Source organism: Stegostoma tigrinum, chromosome 25 (genome assembly GCF_030684315.1).
Source record: "Stegostoma tigrinum isolate sSteTig4 chromosome 25, sSteTig4.hap1, whole genome shotgun sequence".
Taxonomy (NCBI): Eukaryota; Metazoa; Chordata; class Chondrichthyes; order Orectolobiformes; family Stegostomatidae; genus Stegostoma; species Stegostoma tigrinum.
Window position 1 is genome coordinate 45,540,663 of NC_081378.1, and position 26,310 is coordinate 45,566,972.

Sequence of the window (26,310 nt, forward strand, 5' to 3'; positions counted from 1 at the left end):
TTCCTCCATTGCTTTCCGATGGGACTCCTCCATCTCCCTGAAGTTATGCTCATGGGTTTCCTGAAATTGAAGAGACGAGAGGGATGAGAGCCAAATATTGTGTGGGGCTAGGCAAAATAATCTCAGCGCCATTTGGTTAAGCAAAAGGAGAAAGACGCACAGGGGCCTTTCATGTCCTGGAGTATAGAAAATTGAGGGGTTGATAATTAAAGGATTGATAGGATAGAGAGAAATTTTTTTGGCTGGTCGAAGGGAAGGAATGTGAGTCCTGAACAGTAGAGAGTGTAATATTGAAATTCAAGCCTAGCTACTCAGGAATGATGTTTGGAAACACTTTAAGCACTTTTTCGCTCAAGTGGGAGTAGAAATCTGAGACTCCTAGTGGCAGAAACGCTTTTGAGGCAGGGAGACGAAACCTAAAACATGACAACAGGGATTGGTAAACTTTAGCTCAACAAGAGCTTTCAATGAGCAGAACCAATTTAATGGAGTTAATGTACAGAGGAGCCAGATAATTCAATGTGGTAGGACATGTGGTAGGGGGTGAAAGAGATTGGGAGGGGTGAGAAAGGAGGGATTTGAAAACAAGCTTGGAAATTTTTTAATCTAGATTTTGTTTGATTCGGAGCCACTGTGGGTAGATGAATGGTCTCCTCCTGTTCCTATGACTGATTCCCAGTGATACTCCTGGAAGAGGTGGCATGAGGCCATAAGCTACCAGAGGCCAGTTTGTGTTATTTGCAGAAAATGCCACCAAGCAGCTTGGAACACTACAAAGGCAACTTCTATTTCGAAAGACCATTTTACTAAATGTAAGTGAACATTCCAAGGAGCTTTACTGGGGCATTATAAAACAAAATGTGATACCGAGACACACAAAGGGATATTGGATCAGATGACGAAAAGCTCCATCAAAAGGTTTCAGTGAGAGTGTTAAAGGAGGAAAGAGAAGTTTGAGGTGGAGAGATTTCGGAAGAGAACTCCAGGCCTTGGGGCCCTGGCAGCTAAAAGTCTTGCTTCTGGAAAGATTACATCTCTCTGCTGGCCTGATCCAGCTTACGTTCAGGGAGGAGATCTAAAATTTGAGAAAGAGGTAACTTTTTTTTGATCCTTAAAAACAACTTGTAAATTTCCTAGGCATACAGATTTACAGCAATAATCCAGGATTCCCACGCAGGTGGTAATGCATTTGGAATCAAATTCCAGAATGATTAAAATCAGAGTTTCTTAACCTGCCAAAAATAGATGACAGATATCCTAGAGAGTTTTGGGGGTGAAAGAGATTGGGAGGGGTGAGAAAGGAGGGATTTGAAAACAAGCTTGGAAATTTTTTAATCTAGATTTTGTTTGATTCGGAGCCACTGTGGGTCAGTGAATGCAAGTAGTGATAGGGAAATGTGACGATGGTTCAGAAAAGATTTACAAAGATGATGCCACAGTTGGAGGGTTTGAGCTATAGGAACAGGCTGAATAGACTGGGGCTATTTTCCCTGGAGCGTAGGAGGCTGAGGGATTACTGTATAAAGGTTTATAAAATCATGACAAGCATGGATAGGGTAGGTAGACACAGTTTTTTTACCCCTGAGGTGAGAGTGTCCAAATCTTGAGAGCATAGGTTTAATGTGAGATGAGTAAGATTTAAAAGGGACCTAAGGAGCAACTTTTTCACGCCAAGGGTGGTGTGTGAATGGAATGAGCTATGATTTAAAAGATATCTGGATGGGTACATGAAGGGTTTAAATGCTTATGGACCAAATGCTGTCAAATGGGACTAGATTTATTTAGGATTTCTGGTTGGCATGGACGTGTTGGGCCGAAGGGTCTGTCCCATTGCTATACATCTCTATGACTCCATCTGACGCTGGTGGCCTGCTGTGCACGATCTGGAGTGTTACGTGAAGCTTGTCTTGAAGTGATAATTTTGAGCACAAGATGATGATGGATTCTCAGGGCTCAGGAACATCCTATCATGCTAATCTACAGCATGTCACTCCAGATCTTATTTCACTTTTCCCATGAATCTCTTGTGGCCCTTCAGGCCCTCGCCTGTTCTAGGCCTTGGCCTCAACCTCAAATTGTTGCACAAAGCTGATGTCTAGCAAAAATCACCATGGTGCAGACCATGAGTAGCAATCTACAAACACACAGGCAATATTGTGCAATTTATGTGGCTTGGGAATATGTACTTGTGGAACCAGGCTATTCAGCCTCCCATTGGCCTGTTTCACATTTCAAGTCATCATTGATCTGTTCTTTAACTTTCCTCCTCCTCCTCCTCTGGCCCAAGGCACAAGTCCACCATGTGTAGGGCAAGGAGGCAGACTCCAAAACCCATGGAGTCAGCACCAATCTGATCCACATCAGTCACCCAGCCTGCTGAACCAACTGGCTGTAAATGAGACTGAGTTGTTATCACAATTCACACTTCTGCAACATGTTGTAGTTGGTGCTATAGGTAATGATGTTAAAGAGGCTCCAATTTCTTTCTATCACGTGACTAACCAGACAACATAGAACTCCTACAGTGCAGAAAGAGGCCATTCAGCCCATCAAGTCTGCACCGACCCTCTGAATAGCATCCCACCAAGGCTAATCCACACAACCTGCGCATCCTTGGATACCATGGAGCAATTTCCCACGGCCAATCCACCTAAACTGCACATCTTTGGACTGTGCGAGGAAACTGGAGTACCTGGAGGAAACCTGTTCAGACATGGGGAAAATGTGCAAACTCCCCACAGTCAGCCAAGGGTAGAGTTGAACCCTGATCCCTGGTGTTGCGAGAGCTAGCCTCTGCGCCGTCTGCTGCCCTAAGTTTCTCCTGGTCTTACTACTCACCAATGGCAGATGTTGTAAGGATTCACAAGTTGATAAACAACCTAATATGAAACCAAAATACTATTCTAAGGTATGGTTCCAAAGAAGAGTCATATTGGAGCCAAAGCATCAATTCTGTTTCTCCACAGAGTACTTAAAAGGAGGGTATATTTTCACCTGAGAATCATATGTAATTTGAAAAGGCAAATATACCAGACCTAATGGGTTTCTGCAGCACTTTCTTTTTTGACTTTGATTCTCAGCCTGTTTGGGCACATTTTAGAGTCATAGAGATGTACCAGCACAGAAATAGACCCTTTGGTCCAAGTCATCCACACCCACCAGATGTCACAAATTAATCCAGTCCCATTTGCCAGTATTTGGCCCATGTCCCTCCAAATCCTTCCAATCATTCAGCATCCAGATGTCTTTGAAATGTTGTATTTTTACCAGCTTTCAGCACCTGCTCTGGCAGCTCATTCCATACAAGCACCACCCTCTGTGTGAAGTGTTGACCCTTGGTCCCTTAATCTTCTCCTCTTACCTTAAACCTATGCCCTCCAGTTTTGGACTCCCCTACCCTGGGGAAACAACCTTGGCTTTTCGTCCTATCCATGCCCCTCATGATTTTATAAACTTCTATAAGGTTGCCCCTCAGCCTTTGATATTCCAGGGTATATAGCTCCAGTGTATTCAGCCTCTCCCTGTAGCTCCAACCCTCTAACTCTGGCAATGTCATTGTAAATCTTTTCTGAGCCCTTTCAAGGTTACCAACATGTTTCCTAAATCAGGGAGACCAGAATTGAAAGCAGTGTTCCAAAAGTGGCCTAACCAATGCCCTGTACAGCTGCAGCTGACCTCCCAACTCCTACATTGACCAATAAAGGCAAGTGTACCAAACGCCTTCTTCACTACCCTGTCTGTCTGAGGCTCCACTTTCAAGGAACTATGAATCTGCACTGCAAGGTCTCTTTGTTCAGCAACACTCCCCAGGACCTTACCAGTAAGTGTACAAATCCCGCTTTGATTAGTCGTATCAAAATGCAGCACATCACATTTATCTAGATTAAACCCCATCTGCCACTCCTCAGGCCATCAGCCTTTCTATCCAAGGCCCTGTTGTACTTTGTGGGAACCTTCTTTGCTACACCACCAATTTTGGTGTCATCTGCAATATACCTCCTATATTCACATCCGAATCATTTATATAAGTAACAAAAAGCATTGGACCCAGCACCGATCCTTGTGGCACACGACTGGTCACCAGCACCCCTGGCTGAAAAACAACCCTTCACCACCACCTACCTTTTGAGCCAATTTTGTATCCAAATGACTAGTTTTCCCTGTACTCCATGTGATCTAATCTTGTTAACCAGTCTGCCATGTGGAAACGCCTTACTGAAGTCCGTATAGACAACATCTACTGCTCTGCCTGTCATCAATCCGCTTCGTCAAAAAACTCAATCAAGTTAGTGAGACATGGGTTTGAACGTGCTTTCTTCAGCCACCAAATCCAGGAGGGGGCCTTGAACCCAGAACCCCTGGTGTTGAGATTGGGATGCTACCCACTGTGCCTCAGGAACATCCTTCATTTACCCACCTGTTATCCATTTGTATCGAAGATCTTCCATATCAAGTTCAATCCTGAATGTAGTAAGTGTGTATGGCAAATTTCGCAGCCGATTCATACCTGTGATCTCTTACAACTGAGCCTTCACCACTGAGAATCTGAGATGCCACTTGAGTACTTTCCTGCACATCCCAATGGTTGATTATAATTTATTTCTTTTTTTTTTCTTTATCGTGGGTCATGCACTTGTGTGTGGTAGTGGGCAGAGGTGAGGGGACATGTAAATCTTTAGAAATCGAAAGTACTGGGAAGAAGTAATGGAAATCGCTTGGGCTGGATTAGCCTGGAGGTTACAGCAAGGCGCCAAGCTCTGAAGCTAAGCAGGGTTCCGTTTTTATCCATCACCACTTCCTCAAGGACAGTAAGATGATGGGCGGTTTGACAGTGACACCCCCAATCCTGAGCATGAATAAAGAAAAGCAGGTTCCAGACAAACTAGCTTTTCATATACCTGCAGGAATTGAGAGCCATTAAAATCGCTGTGGTTCCTTTGGTCTGTATTCCTGACTGCTTGAAATCAATAGAAGGCAAAATAAAAGAAAAGATACTTCCTGGTTTCCAACTTCATTCCAGCGCCCAATGCACCGATCAAAACATTTCATGCAGAATAAAGAGGGCTCGACACTTATAGCTCAGAGGTTTTGCTGCTCTACTTGCAAATGCTGCCTTTTTTTCAATGAAAGGTTAATGCTAACAGTTTATTTATTCAGGAAGTGCTGAATTTCTTTAGTACCTTTATTATTGAGCACCTTTGGTCATGCAATAATTTAGAGTCAAGAACTTTATTGATAATGGCGAACACTGCATAGTATTCCAAGGTTGTCTAGATATTAATTTGTGCTTGTGACCCGCATGTTGTTGACTGGAAATAATTGGAGCAGAAAATAGAATGTCACCTCGTTCCTGACCTTGTGCAGATGCAAAAGGTTTTTACTTTTCGTTGTGAATTGGTTTTAGACATCTTTTTTAAATTTTGAGTTGGTGTGTTAAATTCCAATGTTAATAGGAATGGACATTTTTTTTACTGCAAGACTACTTCAAATAAATTATAACCATTTCATTTGTGGAGGATAGCATTAAGAATCAGTTACTTAAAAAGGGAAGAATAGAAGCAAATTGGCGGAGCGCAGTTATGAGCTTGAGGGATAATTTGGATTGCCATTGTTATTAAAAGGACCGTATTTTAAAATTGTTGTTTTCACAAGTTGTTCCATTCACAAATCAGGTAACTATTGTGTGATATATGGAGAACTGCCTACAATGACAATTTGTAGTTAATATGTTTTGTTGTCTGTGTATTGGAGTGGCACAATTGGTCCATTTCTTACATTAGAAAATATGAATTAATTTTGCTACCAGACCTTGAACCGACGCTCAGTGTAGCTGTTGATGACAGTGTGAAATTGGAAATACCTTCCCCCGTGACTCATCAGTCCCAGTTTTCACTTTCATTGAGTTGTTCAAAATAAGGAAACAGGAGTGATGTGTAATACTTGGCCAATGTGACATTGTATCCAATATGCTTACCATCAAAACTCAGGGTGACCCCAGTGTTCAAATCTTTCAGCACCATTATCCCCCTCTGCAGGCGGTATCAGATTCTCACATGTTCTATTCATGCCTCTTCTGTCATATGTATGTTACAACAGACGATCGCATCCCAGTCTGACCAAAAACAGTTCTTCGGCCATGCAGCAGCTGCCAATACCTTCCAGAGTAGTACAGGATGTTGCGCTCTTCCATCAATAAAGTGTGAGATACTGACTCTCACTGTCAGTGGTGAATTTAATTATTAGCATAGGTTCAACTCCTTGGATCAGAAAAAGATGGACTCTACACTGGTGGAGGAACATAGCTCAGCCAAGCACTAACTACCACACAAACTTCGATACACTCATGTATGTCAATGTATCATGCTTCCACATGCACACCTTCGCATGTATTTTATGTAAAATTTGCATACAGAGCGCATCAATTTGTATACTGCTGATGATGTTAAGTATGAATAGGATACAACATACTGTATATATTTGATGCTGTGGGAGCTTTGAGCAGTTATTCAGAGATGGAAAGGAACCTGGTCAGTTTAACACTGCTCACACCACCAGCTTGAGCAGCTCAGATCCATATTAGAACACAGCCACAACAAGAGCTTTATACTGCAAATATTTTAAAAACGAGCACATATTTAAAAATAAATCTGTTTTATAGCACAGAATAATTTATTCTCTGTGAAGTAGGTACCTTTGATATGTGTAGAGAACAGAATGCTTGGAAACAGAGTGCACATTAATATCATAATTGTGCTGAACTTGATTTATCTTGCATCAGCTGCTAGTGCAGTCTTTTAAAAACAGATTAGATTTGAATTCCCCACAATCTATTATGTTAATTTTGTCAATACTCATTAAAATTCTTCAAGCTATTTTCTGGCCATGTTGGAAACATACTATTTTAGACAAGCAAAACACAAATGCACTTTTGTTGGGGATGAATGGGTTAGACATATGACCCAGGACTGTCATGTCAGGTACTTGGATTTGCAAGGGAAATGGTTTCTCTTTGGGTTATTGTCAGCATTGAATGAAGACCACTTGGAACATTTGGGCTTTGGTGTATTTGTAGTGTTGGTAGATGATTCACCTCCATGATTTATTGCTCTTTTCTGTTCACTGATCACTGACTCTGTCTTGGTACAGGTGGCATTCAGACTGTTTGAAGACACTGGACTTTTTGAAATATTTAAAATCCCATTAAGGGAATTCATGAACTATTTTCATGCATTAGAAAATGGATACAGAGACATCCCCTGTAAGTATTCTCATATTTTACTTTCCTTTCTATTTAAAAAAAACTCACCCTGAAATATTTTCTTACCTGTCACATGGCATTAATGTGCTTGGTATTATCTGGAGGTGTATGAACAACAAGTGAGGGGTATAAAATTCATCACCTGATCCCAAACCTCAAGCAATGAATCAATCTTGAACACAGGATCTAGGCTGCCTACTTCACTGTAACAGTGACAGAGTACCTCACTGTAGCTGCTGTCCCATAGATCAGACTTCACACTTGAATCCCTTGCCACCTTCTTCCTTTCTTGAGGTTTATCACATTATGCCTCACTTGATGATTTGTGGGTTCATTGCTTTTTGTTAGCCCCCTATTTAGTTAATGCGACGGTGGCTAACTGGATGCGTATGTACAGCAGATGAGAGATATAAAGCTAATCATCTGATCCAAAACCTCAAGCCGTGAGGAAACTTGAGGTTCAGAAAAGTGGGCGGTATTATGGAGCCCCATTTCTGCTCCCGCTGTACCAAATTCCTCCAGTGACCTCTTGATATGACCAGTGATACTCTGGCTCTGGTTCTGTGCACACGGTATTCTTTTCAGTTGAATGCTTCATTGGTGTCCGAAGCCACGAAACTTTGCTTTTGCATGTGTGTGCACTACATACACTACCAAAATATACCGTGAAACTCAGAGACTCATTATTATTTATGATATGTTACATCATCTTCTGCAGTCACGATGCAATCTACAGTCTCCCTCCTGGGAAAATGTCTATCAGTATCTTCAGAAATTGAAAAATCAGTCGGGTTGGTTGTCCCCAGCAGCTGCAAAATGTGCACTTTGTTACTGTCGGGCACCTCAATGCTATGGGACAATGATTAAGATCATAAACATTCTTTCCTTCAGCACTGCACTTTCACATTAAGCCATTCACACTGTGATTCACAGAACTCTGTTGTTTTCACTTTAAATACTGCTTTCTTGCTGCCAGCACTCTGGAGATTGTTAAAGGGTGGCACAGTGGCTCAGTGTTTAGCACTGCTGCCTCACAGCACCAGGGACTCGGGTTCAATTCCAGCCTCAGGTGACTGTCTGTGTGGAGTTTGCACATTCTCCCCGTGTCTGCGCGGGTTTCCTCCAGGTTCTCTGGTTTCCTCCCACAGTCCAAAGATGTGCAGGCTAGGTGGATTGGCCATGATAAATTGCCCACCGTGTTTAGGGAGGTGTAGATTAGGTGGGTTATAGGGGGATGGGGCTGGGTGGGATGCTCTGAGGTTTGGTGTGGATTTGTTGGGCTGAAGGGCCTGTTTCCACACTGTTGGGATTCTGTGATTCTAAATCACACTCCCTTGGAGAAGTGAGCATACAATATAATTGGAACACTCCTGACAAAGGATTTTGGCCCAAAACATTGACTTTCCCGGCTGTTTGGATGCTGTCGGACCTGTGCTTTTCCAGCTCTGCATTTATTGACACTGGCAAATTTATGGGTTGTATTCAAGAAATTAAACATTGAGGAAGGAAGCATGGCAGGTTCTGCCATTGTTAGACCCTTCCCATTGCACGTTCCACTCCTGAATTCTCAGACTTATCAAACTGGGCCACGCTTAAGTAGCCTAAGACTTGTTTCAGAAACATGAAAGCATTGTTATTTGTTGCAGGTTTTGCTACTTTGGAAATTCCATTTGTGGTTAGAAATGACATTAGAAATGTCTTGCACTGCTCTATTTCTTTGGGGTCTGACAGGATAGATGTGAATAAAAGCAGATGAGGGCATTCCCACCCAGTAAAGTGATAACTGGCAGCCATTGGAGAATGGTATGGCCTACCATTTGAAGGCTACTTTGAATGATCTTTGCATCAGAGGAATACCAATCCCCCGTTTCCAGAAATAAGCAGCAAATAGAAATAGAGAAGTGATAACAGCAATTCTGCCAAATTCTGACAGGACAGATTAATGTTTTGAAATACAAGTTTTGATAAAGGTAAAAGAAATATCAATCTTTTTTTTCCTGCCTGTTGTCCCAATGAAGTAACCCCACCCCTGACTCTGGAACTACCACCACATACCTTTTGATCCCCCTTTCCTTCTGTAAGATCCTTATGGAACTCCTGTCTTCAATCAAAATATTGGCCGTCCCCTTACTAATAACTGCTTGTTTAGCCTTGTGTTTATTCTCTCTCCATTGCCATTACCTCACGGTATCACTCAAAGATCTGTTTTTTATCTGCTTCTACGTCTCATCAATGAAAGTTGCACAACAATATCATTTAAAAACACAACATTAGGCTCCGTACCTGCAATACATGTCAAATGGTAGGAAAGCCACAGGCAGTAATAAAAGCAGCGCCTCTGATGCCAATTCCTGCATTTGAAGAACCTTTCTTGCGAATGATTTTATGACTCCCCTTCCTAAAACCAAAAGTGGTAGCCAGCATTTGCTAACTGTAGTGGATGTGTCTACCAGGTTTCTGGTGGCAATTCCATTACGGAATATCAAGGCAAAAAAGGTTATGGAGAAGTTGCTTACTTTCTTTACCCTTTATGGACTACCCTGGGAGATTCAGTCAGACCAAGGGCCCAATTTTGCTGCCAAACTACTCAGGGAGGTCATGGATAGTTTAGGCCTCAAACGCCTTACATCAAGTGCTTGCCATCCTGAATCCCAGGAAACATTAGAAAATTGGCATCAGACGTAAAAGACAGTGTTGAGGGCCTATTGCCAGGATTACCAAATGATTGGGATAAAGGTACCCCATTTATATTATTAGCTGTTAGAGATGCTCCAAATGAACCGACTCAGTTTCCTCCATTTGAATTGATATTCAGACACAAAGTAAGAGGGCCTTTAAAATTAATTAAGGAAAAGTTGATAAGTCCAAAGTCTGAGATCTCACAGTTGGATTACATATCTGAGGTGAGAGAGAGATTAAACAGAGTAGGTGAATTGGCTACGCAACATCTGAAGGTGGCACAGCACATAATGAAGCAAGAAGCAGATAAGAAATCTAAAATTCATAACTTTGCCCATGGGGATAACATACTGGTGCTATTACCACTGGTAGGACATCCCTTCAAAGCAAGGTTTAGAGTTCTCTATCAGATTGAGAAGAAGTTAAGGCAGGTGATTTATCTGGTAAAGACACCAGACAGGAAAGTTGTTTATTGGGTATGTAATGTGAACATGCCGAAACCTTACTAAGATTGCAAAAGGGAAACAGATACTGGTTACTGCCACTCAGAGTGAAGAATAAAATCCAAATGGTTTGGATTTTGATGTGCCTCAGAATAAATTGAATAATGAGGAAGTCCTTAAAAACTGGGATAGGATAGTGAGCTATCTGTCCCTAGAACAGAGAACTGAACCGAAAGACTTGTTACAGTGCTATGACAACATATGTAGAAATAGAATGGGGAGGGATGATACTGTAGTGCATGAGGTTGATGTAGGGATGTATTGATGTATTTTGCCAAACATGTTGGTTCCCATATCTGATGGTACTTGCCGATCCTGCGTAGATTAACAGAAGGTCAATTCCATGACTAAATCAGATTCATACCCCAGTCCCAAGGCTGAAGGACTGTATGGAAACAGCAGGACAAGCCACTTACATTATGAAGTTGGCCTTACTTTGTGGTTACTAGCAAATACCTTTGTCGGAGAGAGCGAAAGATGTTCTGGCTTTTGTGACTCCAAATGGGCTGTATCAATTGAAAGTAATGACCTTTGGGATGAAGAATGCACCGGCCACTTTTCAAAGACTTATGAACAGAGTTGTTGCAGGATTGACTAATTGTGCTGTCTACATTGATGACTTAGCGATCTTTAGCCATTCTTGGAAAGACCACATGGAGTGTTTGGCAGTGCTCTTTGAGAGATAACAGAAGGCAAAGTTGGCCATAAATTTGGCAAAAACAGAATTTGTGAAGGCAGAGCCATGTTCTTAGGGCGCAATATCAGACGCTGGTTGATGTCATTGAGGAACGTGAAGATGAAGGCCATCCACGAAGAAGAAAGCATTACAATTTTTAGGGCAGAGCGGGTTATTCAGGAAATTTGTACCAACCTTTGGCAGAAATGTGGCACTGCTGATGGGTTTGTTTAAAACAAACACAAAATTTCAGTTGACAGAAAACAACAAGGAGGTATTTGAGAATTTAAAAGCAGCGTTATCCACTGTGCCAGTTTTAGCCAACCAAATTTCTTGAAATCCTTCAAAGTCAGCATTGACGCAAGCAATGTAGGTGTTGGAGCTGTGTTGCTACAGGAGGATGTCAGTGTTGGAGCTGTGTTGCTACAGGAGGATGTGGGTGTTGGAGCTGTGTTGCTACAGGAGGATGTAGGTGTTGGAGCTGTGTTGCTACAGGAGGATGTAGGTGTTGGAGCTGTGTTGCGACAGGAGGATGTAGGTGTTGGAGTTGTGTTGCTACAGGAGGATGTGAGTGTTGGAGCTGTGTTGCTACAGGATAATGCTGGTGTTGGAGCTGTGTTGCCACAGGAGGATGTCGGTGTTGGAGCTGTGTTGCTACAGGAGGATGTCGGTGTTGGAGCTGTGTTGCTACAGGAGGATATCAGTGTTGGAGCTGTGTTACTAAAGGAGATGCCGGTGTTGGAGCTGTGTTGTGACAGTAGGATGTGAGTATTGGAGCTGTGTTGTGACAGGAGAATGATTGTGGGATTGTAAGGCCAATAGGTTATTTTTCAAAAAAAACTCAATATCCACCGGAAAAAATATTCAACCATTGGAACAGTTATTGAATGTGGCCTTACAACATTTTAATGTTCATGTTGCAAACAATGCATCAGTGATGACACAGTGTGGAGCTGGAGCAACATAACAGGCCAAGCAGCATCAGAGGAGCAGGAAAGTTGACGTTTCAGGTCAGGACCTTTCTTCAGACCCTTATGAAGAAGGGTCTGGATCCGAAACATCAACTCTCCTGCCCCTCTGATGTTGCCTGGCCGCTGTGTTCCTCCAGCTCCACACAGTTATCCCTGACTCCAGCATTGGCAGTTCTTGCTATCTCCTTGTCAAACAATATGTCTTATTTTTAATCAACAGATCATAATCGTATACATGCCACTGATGTGTTACATGCAGTCTGGTACCTCACCACACAGCCAGTCCCAGGACTGCAGACGACAATGAATGATCATGGCTCAATGAGTGATTCAGGTACAACTATTCAGAAATGAAGACAATTTCTTTTCTACTGAAGGATAAAAAGGACCTAACAGCTGCACTGCATTCTGTATATTTCCACCAATCCTTAAGAATTTGGTTGTGTGGGGCAGCCTTTTAATATTTAAGGGTTTATTTTTCTCAGAGTGCTACTTTAATTTGAAAATGGTGGATGGACGTATTAAAAAAATTTAGATGATATTTTAATACTGCTGCAATAGCCACTGGACTAAAAATGCTACAGTTGAAATGAAAACCTTAGGTGCACCATTCCTGATCATACCACAATGTAATCCCGTTTATTTCATTTGCAATTATGTTCACTAAAAGTGGGTAGCATTGTACTGTGCAAAAGTATCTGAAATAAGCTAAAGTGGGACCTTGCAGAACAAGTTAGAGTCATAGATTCGTACAACAAGGAAACAGACCCTTCAGCCCAAATCATTCATGTTTACCAGGTTTCCTAAACTGTATTAGTCCCATTTGCCGACATTAGGCCATATCCCTCTAAACCTTTCCGATCCATGTACTAATCCAAATATCTTTTAAATGCTGTTATTTTACTTACCTCTACCACTTCCTCTGGCAACTCGCTGCATACACGCAACCCTCTGTGCGAAAAGCTGCCCCTCAGGTCCCTTTTAAATCTTTACCCTCTCACCTTAAACCTATGCCCTCCTGTTTTGGAATCCTACCCAAAGGAAAAGACCTTGGCTGTTCACATAGCTCTGCCTCTCATAATTTTGAAGGAACAGAAACAGGAGTAGACCATTCTGTGTCATTTAATACAATCATGACTGATTAAACTCACCAGTGATTTTTGCCCACACTGTCACCATAACCCAGTACAGCATTGGTAATCAGTCAAAAGCACCTACTTCGTGCTGTCACTTGTTAAATAATGGCAGAGGCTGCATGAGGCCATTGCGTGAATATTAGCTGGCCGCTTTAAGGGCCTGAACAGGAAAAAAGGAAGAGTGGTCTGCCTGATGCCTTCCCCAGCCTCTGTAACACGGGGAAAGGTCAGGGTCCACTTGCTTCATCTTATAATCTTCCCCTGGCTTCAAATATGCTGGTTTGGTGCATAAAACCCACCTGTAGTGAAATTCCTTCAAAATCCACACATGGTTCGTGCAGTCACAGTTTCAACTTCTCCTGTTGCTTTCCCTTCCATGAATCCAAAGAAGGTCCTTTCCATCAGTCTGAAATATCTGCTGCTCTCCTCAGTATCCATATCATCAAAGGATTGTGACTTAGTTGTTTTATTCCAACCTGATTCACGTCTTCACGGTGGCTCAGTGGTTAGCGCTGCAGCCTCACAGTGCCAGGGACACGGGTTCGACTCCAGCCTTGGGCAACTGTCTGTGTGGAGTTTGCACATTCTCCCCGTGTCTGCATGGGTTTCCTCCAGGTGCTCCGGTTTCCTCACACAGTCCAAAGATGTGCAGGTGGATCGGCCATGCTAAATTGCCCGTAGTGTTCAGGGATGTGTGGGTTATAGGGGGGGTGGGTCTGGGTGGGACTCTTCAAGGGGCAGTGTGGACTTGTTGGGCCGAAGGGCCTGTTTCCACACTGCAGGGAATCTAATCTAAAAAAAGGACTAAGTTTCCATATTTCCGTTTGCAGTGGTTTTGTGATTGATTCCAGGTTTTTGTCTTTCATATCATTGTCACTGAATCCCTTCTATATATATTCATGTGTCTTGATGGATTGCAGAATCTCCTGGTGATAGTCCTGGGCACAAATTTGCCTTTAAGTCATTCAACTTGTAGTTCCCCTTGTGCTACCCTCTCACGCGCATATCCTGGCTTCAATAATTGTCATGGAAAATGTCTTTTTACCTCACTGAACTCATCTGCTCTCCCTACCAGTCTCCTCTCTCAAAAATCTCTAGAACGTATCACCAGGACAAATTTTGCCATCTTTTAGACAACATCCTCTTTGAACAATGGCCACATTGGCATCCCCCTCTTCAGCTAAGTACTAATTGATGCCCGTTCTGCTGCATTACTCATTGATTAAACTATCCTTATCCCTGATCATTCTGATAATTCAGGTAGTTACCTAGATTGCATTCTTTTCTTTGTCTCAAAGTCTACTTGTAGGTGCTCTTGTGGCTTAGCGAGAGCACCCATTCCTTTGAACAAGAAGACACCCTGTTCAAGATCCCCCTCCTCTAGAGGTATGTCTTAACACCTCTGAATAGGTCACTCAAAGAAAGGTCTTTATCTCTTTCTCTGACCAATGTCACATATTGTTCTTCCACAGGATGTCTTTTTCCCCCCCTTTATTCATTCACGGGATGAGGGCTAGGCAGCATTTATAGCCCATTCCTAATTTCCCAGATGGTCGTTAAGAGTCTACCACAATGCCGTGGGTCTGGAGTCACATGTAGGCCAGACCAAGTGAGGATGGCAGTTTCCTTCCCTGAAGGACACTAGTTTACCAGAGATAGTAGGAACTGCCGATGCTGGAAAATCTAGGATAACATGGTGTGAAGCTGGATGAACACAGCAGGCCAAGCAGCATCAGAGGAGCAGAAGAAGGGTCCCGACCCGAAACATCAAGCTTTCCTGCTCCTCTGATGCTGCTTGGCCTGCTGTGTTCATCCAGCTTTACATCGTGTTATCTTACACTAGTGAACCAGGTGGGTTTTTCCCCAACAATTGACAATTGATTCATAGTCAACATTAGGGTCTTAATTCCAGGTATTTATTGAATTCAAATTCCCACCATCTGCTGGCAGGATTCAAACCCAGGGCCCCAGAATATTATCTGGATCTCTGGATTAGCAGTCCAGCGATTAATACCACTGGGCCATTGCCTCCACTTCCTAAATCAAACAGTAAATATATTTGACACTATTTGTGAATATGTATTGCTGTTTTTTGGTCCAACTGTTCTATTCTTCTGACCACTAGCCTTAATGCCAGTGAAGTAATTGATGTTAATCTTGCTGCCATGGAACATTCTGTTGGATATGATATGGAATTAATGTTCAATCATATTTGTCCTTCTGACTCATAATGAGATTGTCCATCACATCCTTCACAAGCAGCAGTCTGAAACATTCCAACCAATATACCTCTTTATAGGGGGAGGAAATTCATTCATGCTTCTGGTGGCTCTAAATAGATTTACCTTGATTTTTTCAGGCAGACATCTGCACAGACCAATACCTGTGCATCCCACACTGCACTTGTTCATGATAGTTCCCCTCTCAGTATTTGCAAAAAGCCTCTTAAAGAATTTGTCAAAATTTGAGAGTAGCGAAAGTGAGGTGAGAAGAAATCATTTTCACATAGGAAGTGGAGGCAATGGCCCAGTGGTATTAATCGCTGGACTGCTAATCCAGAGATCCAGATAATGTTCTGGGGCCCTGGGTTTGAATCCTGCCAGCAGACGGTGGGAATTTCACATAGCCGGTCATTACAATCTGGAATGTACTGCCTGGAAGCTGTAGTGATTATTGCAAGTATCCCATAGAATAGGAATTTCCTGATTGAGGCTCTTAATCTGGTCCAATCAGGGAGCCCTGGCTAACAGATATAAGGAAGCATGTCAGACATCCTGTTTAGTCTGGGAGTTGGTTCTGAGGGAACTGGATCGGTTACAAGGACTCTCCATATGTAAACAAAAGGGTGATTTTGTGACAGGATATTGGCATTTGTGGAGTTATTTCAGAAGTATGGTGGAGGTGGGCTCAATTGAAGAAGAGGATTAGATGATAATTCAAATAGAAACAATGTATAATGTTTCACTGAAAAGGCAGGAGATTGCCACCAAGTCAAAAGGCTCAGAAAACTTGTGCATACGCGACGACTAGAATCTTTTTTTTACATTGATGCCCCGTAGAATGCATTCTATCTGGGTGCATTTCAGCACCTGCTGTTCCCAAAACCACAAGAAACTACAGAGAGTTGTGAGCACAGCCCAGTCCATCAAGCAAACCTGCCTTCCATCCATTGACTCCATTTACACTTACAGCTGCCTCAGGAAAGCAACCAATATAATCAAAAAACCGCTCCCACCCCCATTATACTCTCTTCCACCATCTTCTATCAGACAGAAGATATTAGAGTTTGTATACACTTATGAATAGATTCAAGAACAGGGGGCAGCACGATGGCTCAGTAGTTAGCACTGCTGTGTCATAGTACGAGGGACCCAGATTTGATTCCCAACTCAGGCGACTGTCTGAGTGCAGTTTGCACATTCTCCCCATGTCTGCATGGGTGTCCACTGGGTATTCCTCTCGCAGACCAAAGATGTGCAGTTTAGGTGGATTAATCGTGCTAATCTGCCTATAGTGAGGGCTATGTGGATTAGTCATGGGAAATGTAGGGCTACAGGGATTGGGTAGGGGGTTACGTTTGGGTGGGATGCTGTTTGGAAGGTTGGTGTGCACTCAATGGGCCGAAAGGCCTGCTTCCACACTGTAGGGATCCTAAGAAGAGCTTCTTCCCTGCTGTTATTCAGAATGAACCTCGAACATTTTAAATTTAATGTTGATTTTGTGTACCTTCTTTGTGCACCTTCTCTGCAGCTGTAACATTATATTCTTTGCTCTGAGCTATTACCCAAATGCACTTTGTATGGTATGATCTACCTGAATCTAGAGCAGAAGATAGGTCATCCCCACCTCCCTAACCTGTTCTTCCTCTCACTTATCCCCTCCTCCCACCTCAAGCCGCACCCCCATTTCCTTCTTACTAACCTCATCCCACCCCCTTGACCTGTCCATCCTCCCAGTACTGACCTATCCCCTCCCTACCTCCCCACCGACACTCACCTTTACTGGCTCCGCCCCTTTAACTTGTCTGTCTCCTCTCCACCTATCTTCTGCTCAATCCATCTTCGATCCGCCTCCCCCTGTCTCCCTATTTATTTCAGAACCCTCACCCCCTCCCCCTTTTCTGATGAAGGGCCTAGGCTGGAAACATCAGCTTTTGTGCTCCTGAGATGCTGCTTGGCCTGCTGTGTTCATCCAGCTCCACATTTTATTATCTTGGAATTCTCCAGCATCTGCAGTTCCCATTATCCCCAAGAGGTTTGCTTCCTGTTTGATATGAAACAGGTCTTTTCTCTTAACATTCCGAAACTACCATTTGCATATTGCTTTCCTATTCGGGGAAAACTCCTTTGACATTGTTGTCATACTTTTGGATTTCATACAAGTTAGATAAGCACCTCCTCTTCCAACCATTGTCTCCAATGTTGTTCCATCGCAGCCTTTAATTTAGCAATTCGCTAATTTAGCAAAGATATTGTGACTACTGGTCAACTGCAGTGTCTTCTTTTGTAGTTTCCTACTTGCAATGCTTCTTTCTGACCTGCTCCACTCTCACCTTACATTCCCATTTATATCAAGGTTCACTATCGAAGCAAACTCCTCCCTCCTCAGTATCCAAGGACCCAGACGCACCTTCCAGATGAAGCAGCAATTTACCTGCCTTTCACTCAATCTAGTCTACTGCATTCGCTGCTCACACGTTAGGGCGATGAGTGCAGACTGGGTGACCGCTTTGCAGGACACCTATGTTCTGTCCGTAAAAATTACCCTGAGCTCAAGGTTTTTGAGAAGATTTGTAGCTCGGGTTGGTGATGCAGTTGTTGACTGGCTCGCTGAGCTGACAAGCTTGTTCACAGATATTTCATTACCATACTAAGTAACATCAAGCATTGGTGTTCTGTCCCGCTTGCTAGTTATTTGTCTCTGTTTGCTGTGGTGGGTGGAATCACTTCTGGATTTGTTTCTTAGTGGTTGGTATGTGGGGTCCAGCGCGATGTGTTTGATAATGGAGCCCTGGTTTGAGTAGCAGGCTTCCAGGAGTTCTCATGTATGTCTTTGCTTGACTTATTCTAGAATGGCTACATTGTCCAAGTCGAATTGGTGCCCCTCTTTGTCCTTGTGTGTTGAAATGAGTGATAGTCGGTCATGTCCTTTCAGAGTTAGTTGGTATTCATGAGTCCCAATAGCTGGTTTCCTCCCAGTTTTCCCTATGTAATGTAATAAAGACGGTCAAAAATGTTACAGGGTATATTGCCTGCCACTTCAACACCCACCACTTTGTTCTCTGGCTTAGGTTTGCAGCAATGCTCCAGCGAAGCTCAGTGCAAGCTCAAAGAACAGCACCTCATTTGGGAACTGTACAGCCTTCTGGACACAATAATGAGTTCAACAAATTTGGGTTCTGAGCATCTTCTCCCATGTCCTTATTCCAAACCCCACATACCAGGCCCTGTTATCACATGGGCTGTTATCTCAAAAAGCCCATTGTCAGTCTCTAATGGTCCCCATTAGCAATTATTCAGTCTCCCAGGCTGACCTTTGCCCACTCCTTTGACCAACTGTTGATCTCTCGCTTTGAACTCCATCTCCACCTATCATTTACTCCTTCCCCATCTTCAGCATATATACCAGCCTTCTAGCTACAATCAGTTCTGAAGAAGGGTGAGTGGACCCGAAACATTAACTTTGCTTTCTCTCCAAAGATGCTGCCAGACCTGCTGAGCTTTGCCAGCAATTTCTGTTTTTGTTTCTGATTTCGAGCACCCGCAATTCTTCGGCCCCTTTGAATAAAGTGCCTTACATTTCCTCTTGTTTCCCAATGCGAAATCGGATCTTTGTTGATGCTTTTCTGAGTTGTACAGCTTAATGAGGACTGGAGGGAAGTATTTTTCAAAAGGAGTGGATAACTTTCCTTCAGCCTCACCAACCCCACTCCCTGCCCTACCTCCATCCTGATGTTGAGTTTCTGAGAGTTGCCTATGAAATAACACACTGTATCATACGATGGAGTTTTCATTGATGTTTAGCCACTTCAGTACACCAAGCTTATTCTATCAGACACTGGCTGCATTTGTTTTAAAAATCCTTCAAAATATTTGATAGGCTTAGTAATTATTCGCAAACTGCTGCCATCTGAAAACTATGTGGAAAGGGTTTAAGCTGGTATGGTGAGAAAGAGGCAACAACAGGACTTTATATTTGTATGGCGCCTTTTGTGCAGTTCAAGGAAATCCCAAAGTGCTCCGTCAAAGCTTAATCAGGATTTGGCACCGAGCTGCTAAACGAGAAACCATGAAAAGCAATCAAAAGCTGGGTCAGAGCATGTGGATTTAAGAAGGAAAAAGAATTTCAGAGCTCAGAGACATTCTGTAAATCACGGGGCTGTACTTCCACAATCTAATTCTCCTCCAAATGTTTGTTTAGATTCAGACAGTGGGATCACACATGGACACATGGGATATGCCGTGTCGAAAACGTACAATGAGACAGAGAACAGATATGGTTGTGTTATTGCCAATGTTCCCGCCTTGGAGTTGATGGCTCTCTATGTTGCTGCAGCAATGCATGATTATGACCACCCTGGAAGAACTAATGCCTTTCTAGTGGCAACAAGTGCGCCACAGGTACGGCAAGACGCTGGCAATGCTTCCATTGTGCTATGACAGCTTCGTGTTTTCAAACTCTTAGAGTTTATCTTTATTGTTTGGCATCAGGTGTTCCTCAGGATTCTGAGCATGCAGTGAGTAAAATGTGCGATGACAGCTGCAAAGGCAGAGAGGGGTCATTTCTCGCAACTATGCAAAGCACACAATTATTCCACAGAACACAGTTGAAATAGCTCCATGATAACAAAGTGTGGGGCTGGACGAACACAGCAGGCCAAGCAGCATCTCAGGAGCACAAAAGCTGACGTTTCGGGCCTAGACCCTTCATCAGAACAGGGGTTATGAGATAAATAGGGAGAGAGGGGGAGGCGGACCGAAGATGGAGAGAAAAGAAGATAGGTGGAGAGCAGAGTATAGGTGGGGAGGTGGGGAGGGGATAGGTCAGTCCGGGGAGGACAGACAGGTTAAGGGGGTGGGATGAGGTTAATAGGTAGGAAATGGAGGTGCGGCTTGAGGTGGAAGGAAGGGATAAGTGAGAGGAAAAACAGGCTGGGGAGGCGGGGATGAGCTGGGCTAGGTTTGGGATGCAGTGGGGGGAGGGGATGAGCTGGGCTGGTTTTGGGATGCAGTGGGGGGAGGGGATGAGCTGGGCTGGTTTTGGGATGCAGTGGGGCGAGGGGATGAGCTGGGCTGGTTTTGGGATGCAGTGGGGGGAGGGGATGAGCTGGGCTGGTTTTGGGATGCAGTGGGGGGAGGGGAGATTTTGAAACTGGTGAAGTCCACATTGATACCATGTGGCTGCAGGGTTCCCAGGCGGAATATGAGTTGCTGTTCCTGCAACCTTCGGGTGGCATCATTGTGGCACTGCAGGAGGCCCAGGATGGACATGTCATCTAAAGAATGGGAGGGGGAGTTGAAATGGTTCCCGACTGGGAGTTGCAGTTGTTTGTTGCGAACCGAGCGGAGGTGTTCTGCAAAGTGGTCCCCAAGCCTCCACTCGGTTTCCCCAATGTAGAGGAAGCCGCAAAGGCTACAGCAGATGCAGTATAGCACATTGGCAGATGTGCAGGCGAACATCTGCTTGATGTGGAAAGCCATCTTGGGGCCTGGGATGGGGGTGAGGAAAGAGGTGTGGGGGCAAGTGTAGGGTGAGGGAGGAGGTGTGGGGGCAGGTGTAGGGTGAGAGAGGAGGTGTGGGGGCAGGTGTAGGGTGAGGGAGGAGGTGTGGGGGCAAGTGTAGCACTTCCATAACGGCTAGTCTCCGTCACCCTTTATTTACATGTGCACAGTACAGGACACCAAGACAGATGGTTAGGAGCTAGCTCCTAGAGTGAGCAGAACCCCTGACTCTCCTCTTTATATGTCACCCAGGGCTCCCTGATTGGACCAGATTAGCAGCCCCAATCAGGGACCTTATATTCTATGATGTTGATCTGGCTGACCTCGTCACAATCACTGCAGCAATGACAACTTTTCATTTCAGTTATAGATATAGGTGGTCCACTGGCTTAGAAACTGGCCTTTTCCCTCTGCAACTTGGCTTCAACTCGAGCCCAAATTCAAAATGGACAAAGTCTTCTTGGTATATTTACTGGAAGAGATTCACTTTCAATCTAATCCTGTCCCTAACTCAGTATTAGCAATGTCGCTGATACAGCATTTTTGTTCACAATTATTAATGCAGGGCAACTATACACTGTTATAGTAGACACTAGTATTTTTTTAAAAATAGAATCATTTCATGGTTTTAATCCATTATTTCCTTATTAGGAGGCAACAGGCTTGTCATTTCAAGCTTTCACCTTGTCCCGTGCTGTGATCAGTTTAAGTCCCTCCCCATTAATGCACACTTGCCTTATCATTGATGGTGGAAAGTGCCAACTGTGACTTTCTAGCCTCTCAGTCTGAAGTTGTGGGGTAAGGCCACATTGCAGAGATTGAGAATGATTCAGGTTGGCACTCCTATGCAGTAGGAAGAAAGTCAGAGGTGCTGCCTTTCGGATGAGACATTGAACAAAGCGTCTGCCCACACTCTGGGTGTAAATAATCCATTGGCGTTAATTTGAAGAAGAGCAGGGATGTGTCCAGACCAAGATCACTGAAACAAGTTAACTGGCCATTTTATTCTTCTGGGGTGTTAATGTCAAACGACTTGCAATCCACAGACTCAAGCTGATGTCTAAAGACTTGAGTTCAAATCCCACCACAGCATCAGGAGTCTAATAAAAAAAAGACAGCCAAGAGTAGTCACATGGTCCTTGCTCCTGTTTGTGTCACTACCTTCTTAACTCAACCAAGATATAGGACCAAACTTCTTAACTTCCTGAAATTTTTTAAATGTTGAAAATAAAAAGTTCAAGGATCTTTCAAAAGCAATGCTTCCAGGCTGAGACCTAGATGGACAATTTCTCCCCGCTCCACAACCCGTCCTGACTTGGAAATATCGCACTGTGACTGGGTCAACATCAAAGAATTCCCCTCCTAATAGCACTGTGGGTGACCCTACATACAAGGGATGAAGTGCTTGAAGTAGCTCACTACCACCTTCTCAAGGGAATTAAGGTTGGCCAATAAATGCTGGTCTACTGAATGATACCTAGGTCCCAAGAAATAATTTTTGAAAACATGCTGCTGGTCATGTTTAGTTTGTTGATTCCATTCTTGTATAATATTAAGTGCAGCCTTGATGATCAACATATCTTGACATATAGCTAGCCTTCACTTTGACCCACAATTTACGCACCTACCTGGGAGCTAACTCCAGTTGTGTTTCATTGCAGGCTGTTCTATATAATGACCGCTCAGTTTTGGAGAACCACCACGCTGCATCAGCATGGAACCTTTTCATGTCACAACAGGATTACAATTTTTTGATCAACTTGGATCACGTTGAATTCAAGAGATTCCGATTTCTTGTGATTGAAGCCATACTAGCCACCGATCTTAAGAAACATTTTGACTTCCTTGCTGAGTTCAATGCCAAGGTAATCTGGCTAATTGGATTTGTTGGTCATGGTTTTTGATCGAATGATGTTGGCAACCTCAAATGAGGATCACTTTCATTGAAAGTTCAGTCAGTGAAAACCAATGATCACAACAGAGTCACAGAGTCATACAGCATGGAAACAGACCCTGCAGTCCAATTCGTCCATGCTGGCCAAATCTCCAAGCTAAATTAGTCCTACTTGCCTGCATCTGGCCCATATCCCTCTAAACCTTTCCTATTTATGTGTCTATCCGAAAGTCTTTTCAATGTTGTAACTGTGCCTGCAACTATTGCTTCCACTGGAAGTTTGTTCCAAATATGAACCACTCTCTTGAGTGAAAAAGTTGCCTGTCAGGTCCTTTTTAAATCTTTCTCCTGTCAAGTTCAAAAATATGCCCCCTAGTTTTGAACTGTCACAAGAGTAATTACAGGCAAAAAAGCCACTCCTAGCTCTTCAAAAAATAATTTAGAGTTCCCGGTTTCAACTGTATCCAAATGACTTGATTGCTTTTGGCTCTAGTACTTCATTCCAAGAGACCATCAGAACAGTTTGTGTGAGCATGAATTTTCTGATATTAGTTTCAGTTTTCTCTTTTACGACCCAGGAACCATTGTACCACTTTCCCAATTTGATTCATAATCAGTTTATCATTATGTGCACCTCTGTAAAATCAGGGGAGACTGCAGTGTAGTGACAATGTCATTGGATTGGTCATCCAGATACCTAGGGCAACTCTGGGACATGGGTTCAGATCTCATTGGTGGCATCTGAATTCAATTAATAAATCAGGTTAATGAATATAAAGTTAATCTCAGTAATGGTGAGCATGGCAACTATGATTGTTTGCTGTGCAAAACCATTTGGTTGACTAATGTCCTTTAAATAGCCAAGCAAGCAACTCAGTTCCAGGGCAATTTGGAATGCTGGAATCCCATGAAAGAACTTTATTGTTTCAAACACTACCCTCCAGAATTGAGATGTCTATGCAACTCAAACTTCTGACACTCTGCATTGCATCCAACACTTAAATATTGCCCTTATCTGTAAGTGACCAGAACTTGGCATAGTACTCAAGGTGTATTTGAACTACCCCCGTACCTTTTCAACCACAGTCTTCTCTGGCCTATTTTGTTTTTGTCGTTTCTTAGTTCAATGCTTTCTTGAAATTGTTGATTACGGCATTGTAATGATTGAATGCTTTTTTTTACATCTAAGCTCTCTTTTAGGTCTCTTTCAGCTTCATCACTAAAGTTGCAAGCACCATTCATTCAGCACATATGACAACTTTATTTTGCATGTTTGGTCCTCCACAACTGTTCATCCCTAATTTCTTCTCTGTTTGAAGTGACCACTAGAATATTTTATCCAATATGCTCTGTGCTTTGACATTACCATCCCTAATTCCATTTATTTTCCTCATTTGATCTCATCTCCAAATTTGACTTACTTTTGAATCCAGGTGATTATGTGGATTGCGAATAGTATTTATGTCACAACACCAAACCCTGAGGTACTGCATCCAGGACTTCTCTCCAACATTTCTCCTGTAACTACTTCTGGGCTAATTATCGCTCTTTTATGAGATTTACTCTGAACGCTAACAGCTTTCTGTTTGGCCAACTGTTATTCACATCAAAAAGCCTTCATTAATCTAGTTAGAATGGGCTACTTACAATCCAATGAAATTGCTACTTCTTTGCTAGAGTTAATTATTTGGTCAGACAAGATGTGGCTGTTCTGTTGGCTGTTGTTTACTGACTTTGTGAAGGAAAGGTAGTCCGTTAAATTAAAGTCAATGATGTTTTGCATTACCTAACAAGGGACAGAAATAAGATTGATAAGTCTGTCATTCCCTAAATCTGCCTTATCATTCCCTTATGAATACAGATCCTACATTAACCCATTCCAATCTGATGATACTGATTCAGTGTTCAGTCACTTTGAGTGCCTTTCAGTATATTTAAGATATATACCATCTGTCCTTCAAAATTTGTTTTTGTTTTGGAACAGCCTTGTGTATTTTGGACCGATGTCTTTAAAATGTGTCTCCCTCCCAACAACTCTCCTCCCCAGAGAGCAGTGGAGGCTGGATAATTAATTACCCTTAAAGCTGAGTTGGAGAGACTTTTCATCAAGGAGAGAGTTGAGGTTATGTGGGACTGGCAGGAAACACGGTTATGGCCACAATTAAATCATCTTATTAAATTGTGGAACGCGTTCGAAGGGTGAAATGGCATTCTCCTGTTCCTATTTCTCATGATCTGCTTTGTTGAACAGCCCCAATGAGTTAATTTGCCTTAACTTCTTTCAATGTTGACCGTGTCATATTTGTGTACCTAGCTGGTGGTTTTGGCCATTTCTGAATCCTACGTCTTGTGAAACTTTGTGATTCTGCATTGATTCAAAGATACAATGGTCTCTGTGTTTGGATTATTCACAATTACTGGGTCAAAAACATTCCTTGTGTGCTTCCTAATGTAAAGCCATGTATGACACCTATCAGTTTGGTTTCCAAACAACCTGAATTTTTAGACACGATTAATTCAAGTTACGTATGAAAGTAACTTTTCTCTTCTTATCTCCCCTTCCAATCAGTTCAAAGGACAAGCTGCCTACTTTTTGCTGTTGATCTGGTGACCTACATTGTAACTCAAGTGTTAGACCGATTTCGAAAGTGTAATAGCTGCTGCAGCGCAATTAACTCAAGAGTTCAGTTGGATTTAAGCTTGCTAAACTACTAGTCAAAAAATAGAATCATAAATTCAAAGAGTGATTGTGGTACAGAAGAAGGCTGTGGATCCTAAGTCTCTAAAAGAGTAAAGATGCTTCCCCACCCTTACCTCATAGCCCAGTGAATTAGTTGCTACTTTTTTGAATAATATAGACAATAGTTCACACTTTATTGGGGATTCTGTTCATATGTAGCTGGATCAGGTTTTTCATTTTCTTAGAAGCGATATGGGAAATAAACTTAGGTAGAATTCTATTGCACAATATTTTGATTTTTTTTAAAAATTATGTTCTTTTTTATATTAAAATCAATTTTAATCTATATTTATATACATTCAGTTTAAGTTAATATTGCCAACGATCCATAAACATAATAAAGTTTTAACTCACTCAAAACTGTTCACTTGCACAGAGTTACAGTTGGGCCCAATTGACAGTGACACTGACCTGAAAATAGGAGTATTAGCTCTGTGTGTGTGCGCATTATACACAATACTGATATGTGGTACGAGGGGTCAATGTGCAGTACACAATGTTAACAAGCAGCAATGTGAATTTACTTGACGTGGTAATGTGTAGCTTGTGGTGGTGATATTCGGTAAATATTACTCAGTAAATATTACTGGACAATATATGTTGTAAATGCATAGACATGGCATGTTAAAGCTCCAAACTACAGTGATCCACACTGACTGCAATGCTTTATCCTTCACTCCAAGCACAACTTGATAACAAAGGCCCATTCTTAGAGAGAAAACTTATCTACTC

At 42.7% G+C, this 26,310-nt stretch overlaps 1 protein-coding gene across 4 annotated transcripts in view; it reads left to right on the top strand.

Moving 5' to 3' along the window:
• pde3a (phosphodiesterase 3A, cGMP-inhibited) overlaps nt 1-26,310 on the top strand; it is a 429,455-nt gene that overhangs the window by 380,801 nt on the left and 22,344 nt on the right. For all 4 annotated transcript variants that reach the window (XM_048554229.2, XM_059654697.1, XM_059654698.1 and 1 more), the window contains exons 10-13: nt 7,147-7,258; nt 12,308-12,421; nt 19,644-19,843; nt 22,606-22,809. In XM_048554229.2, the coding sequence (XP_048410186.2) occupies nt 7,147-7,258; nt 12,308-12,421; nt 19,644-19,843; nt 22,606-22,809 (630 nt within the window). The remainder of the gene's footprint in view (nt 1-7,146; nt 7,259-12,307; nt 12,422-19,643; nt 19,844-22,605; nt 22,810-26,310) is intronic.